We start from the raw sequence: 2,845 nt of genomic DNA, 5'->3' as shown, positions 1-2,845 counted from the left end.
TAGTGATACTGTTGAGATAAGGTAGAGTTACAGCCCTGTTTGATCAGTGTTTATTACAGGGCTCATATTTTTTTAATAGAAGTGGATCAGAAAAGCGTGGGGGTTTTTTCCCCTCCCGGCACTGGATTCTGTAGGTTTCATATACACAGAAACTTTATCTGGCTTGTTTCATTTGAATGTGTAACAGTTATTGAAATTTAAAAGCATCCTGGTTTGAACTAAAAGTTCCTTTCTTCACTCCCCCCAGGTTAATTTGTTGGCTTTCGGAGTGATTATTTATAAAGTATTTCGACACACTGCAATGTTAAAGCCAGAAGTTAGCTGTTACGAGAATATAAGGTAAGTTTGCCATTTAATACAAATTCTACCTTCTGTAAGTTTACATACAGCCAGATATGAAAGTGAGTATTCAAAAATAACAGTTTAATCTTCCGGAGGATTTGTAGAAAAAGAAAGATTTTATTTCTGCTATCCCCTCATGTATATATGGAGGCAGACTTTGCAGTCTTTATTCCTGTTGAGCAATACCTTGTGCAGTAACGCTGGTGTGTGAGAGGTGCACGAGGAATGCAGTCAATGGCCCATCTCAACCAGAGCGTAAAGCCTGATGGCAAGGTTAAAGAAGTAACTGTCCTGTCTTCTTAAGTAGTTTCCACAGCCTTTATGCAAGCCAAACCAGATTTCAAAACTTATGCCTGAACTGGGACCAAAATATTTGCCTTGAAGTAACAAGTAATACAGTGATAAGAGAATCAACCATTCATGTTATTTGTAAAAAGTCAACAGTAGGACATTGTGCTTCCGTGGCGGGGGGGGGATTCTCTCCAGGATTTTTACTTTGCATGCTGCTATGATTTTTCCATCAACTCACTCTCTTTAAAACTGATTTATAGGGACCTTGAAAACCGTTTGTGCAGGAAAAGCTGAAGTGTACTACAGGGAACATTGAAAACAACTTACTGTTTGTGTTGCTTAGGAACACTCCTGCAGTTTCAATGCATTGCGCTAGATTTATAGTTAGGATTTAGCAATTGTTTGATTGATTACTTTCTCTTATTCCTCACCCTTCGTAGCTTCATGTGGTGAGCTGGTTTTAATGAAGTTGAAAATTATTCATTTTCAGAGGAACAGTGCTAAAAATGTCTGTTGTTCAAAGGAAGTCCTGCAATGACTGGGCTGAGAATGAATAAGAAAGTAATCAGTGGCTTCATTTCCAAGACAACATGCTGTAATTTGCTCAAGTCTGTGAGCAGAGCTCTACAACATGTTGGAAAAAGAACATCATAGCCAATCAGTTCCTATAATTTTAAAGCATCAATATGCTGACCCAGGAACTGTTTGAGAGTATTTGTGTGCTAAAAACAAAAATAATTTTTTTTTTTTTTTTTAAAGAGAAAGAATGAAAGAAAGATAATCTAGTTTTACAGCTGGCACCGTCTTCTGCAGTGAACCTGAGAGGCAGCCTGGGAACCCTTTGATGTCATGCGCATGCACTGACCTAAGAGCATACTGTACATTTTTCTGGGTTATTTTTTGAGGAGGATGAGGGGGAGGAGGAAAAGTGGGGGAATGCTTCATAACAGACATATGTTTTTCCTTGGGGAATTACACTAACAGTAGATTTAAATCAAATCATATGGTGCTGCAGTACACCAGAGAAAACATATCTGAAGATTAAAGAAGCCAGTGTTTTAAGGCCCTCCAGTTTTACTCCTTTGCTCTTCTGCAGTGATTATGTGAGCCTATTCGTGCCACAGTGCTAGAGCACACCCTAAAGAGCAGCCCATGCATTTGCACTTCTCAGGCCTTTGCAGCTGCGAAAAAACTGCCTAGGCAGCATTCCCCATCCAAAGCGGTGAAGGAAGGAAGATAGCAAGTGCCCACATGTGGTTTGCAATGTTTTCTTCCTGCCTAGATCCTGTGCCCGAGGCGCTCTTGCTCTCCTGTTCCTCCTTGGGGCGACGTGGATCTTCGGGGTCCTCCATGTCGTACAGGGCTCGGTGGTCACTGCATATCTTTTTACAATCTTCAATGCATTCCAGGGCATGTTCATCTTCATATTTCTTTGCGTGTTGTCTAGGAAGGTAAGTGAAGCCCTGAAGTCGTGGTGCAAATGTTTTATCAGAGCAAGGGAGGAAATCCTTGTGCCATCGATGGGGGAGAGGAGGGAAGGGGGGGAAATTTTGCTATTGCTTTCCACTGTCAGCGGAGACAGAACCTCTACCCAATTCTTACCTTCTCACATATTTTCTCCAAGTTTCAAAAACAATGTATGACACATGGAAAAGTGGTTTTTAATACTGGAAAACCGGTTATAGTGCCATTAATCCGATGAAATAACTCAATGGGTGCAAAAAACCTCACTTCCAGTCTTTGCAGTTAGCAGCAAGATCCCCGCTACCCACACTTTCCTGAGATGATACTTTCTTCAGTATCCTGTCCTCAAGTCAAGAGCAGCCCCACCTTAAAAAACCCAGTGACAGAAGCAGTGCAAAATGAGTTAAAAGTCATATAGACCTATTAATAAATCTATTTCATATTTGAATTCAATATTTTTATTTCAGATTCAGGAAGAGTATTATAGGTTGTTCAAAAATGTTCCTTGCTGTTTCGGCTGCTTGAGATAAATGGGAGGAAAACACGCATGAGCATCTCGGTGGAAGAAGAGAGCAACTCGATGATGTTGTTATGGATATTACAAAAAAATATGGTATTGTGAAAGTATGAAATGACCCAGTGAGCAGGCATATCTCTTAACTGAATTACTGACTGGTTTTGTACATACATGTGCTTTCATGCAGAGCATTTATATTCTGCTGTATACAAACAGTATACAAAACAAAGT

At 40.1% G+C, this 2,845-nt stretch overlaps 1 protein-coding gene across 1 annotated transcript in view; it reads left to right on the top strand.

The window, feature by feature from the left end:
- The window catches only part of ADGRL4 (adhesion G protein-coupled receptor L4), a 75,219-nt gene extending 72,592 nt beyond the window's left edge, over nucleotides 1–2,627 (top strand). Inside the window, exons 15-17 of the mRNA XM_009648431.2 lie at nucleotides 248–339; nucleotides 1,916–2,084; nucleotides 2,565–2,627. Coding sequence (XP_009646726.2) covers nucleotides 248–339; nucleotides 1,916–2,084; nucleotides 2,565–2,627 — 324 coding nt within the window. The remainder of the gene's footprint in view (nucleotides 1–247; nucleotides 340–1,915; nucleotides 2,085–2,564) is intronic.
- Nucleotides 2,628–2,845: the final 218 nt, after the last annotated feature.

The sequence above is a fragment of the Egretta garzetta genome, unplaced genomic scaffold (assembly GCF_000687185.1).
Source record: "Egretta garzetta isolate BGI_Z169 unplaced genomic scaffold, ASM68718v1 scaffold31, whole genome shotgun sequence".
NCBI lineage: Eukaryota > Metazoa > Chordata > Aves > Pelecaniformes > Ardeidae > Egretta > Egretta garzetta.
The sequence above is the reverse complement of the archived record's forward strand: the minus strand, read 5'-3'. Positions and strand labels throughout refer to the sequence as shown.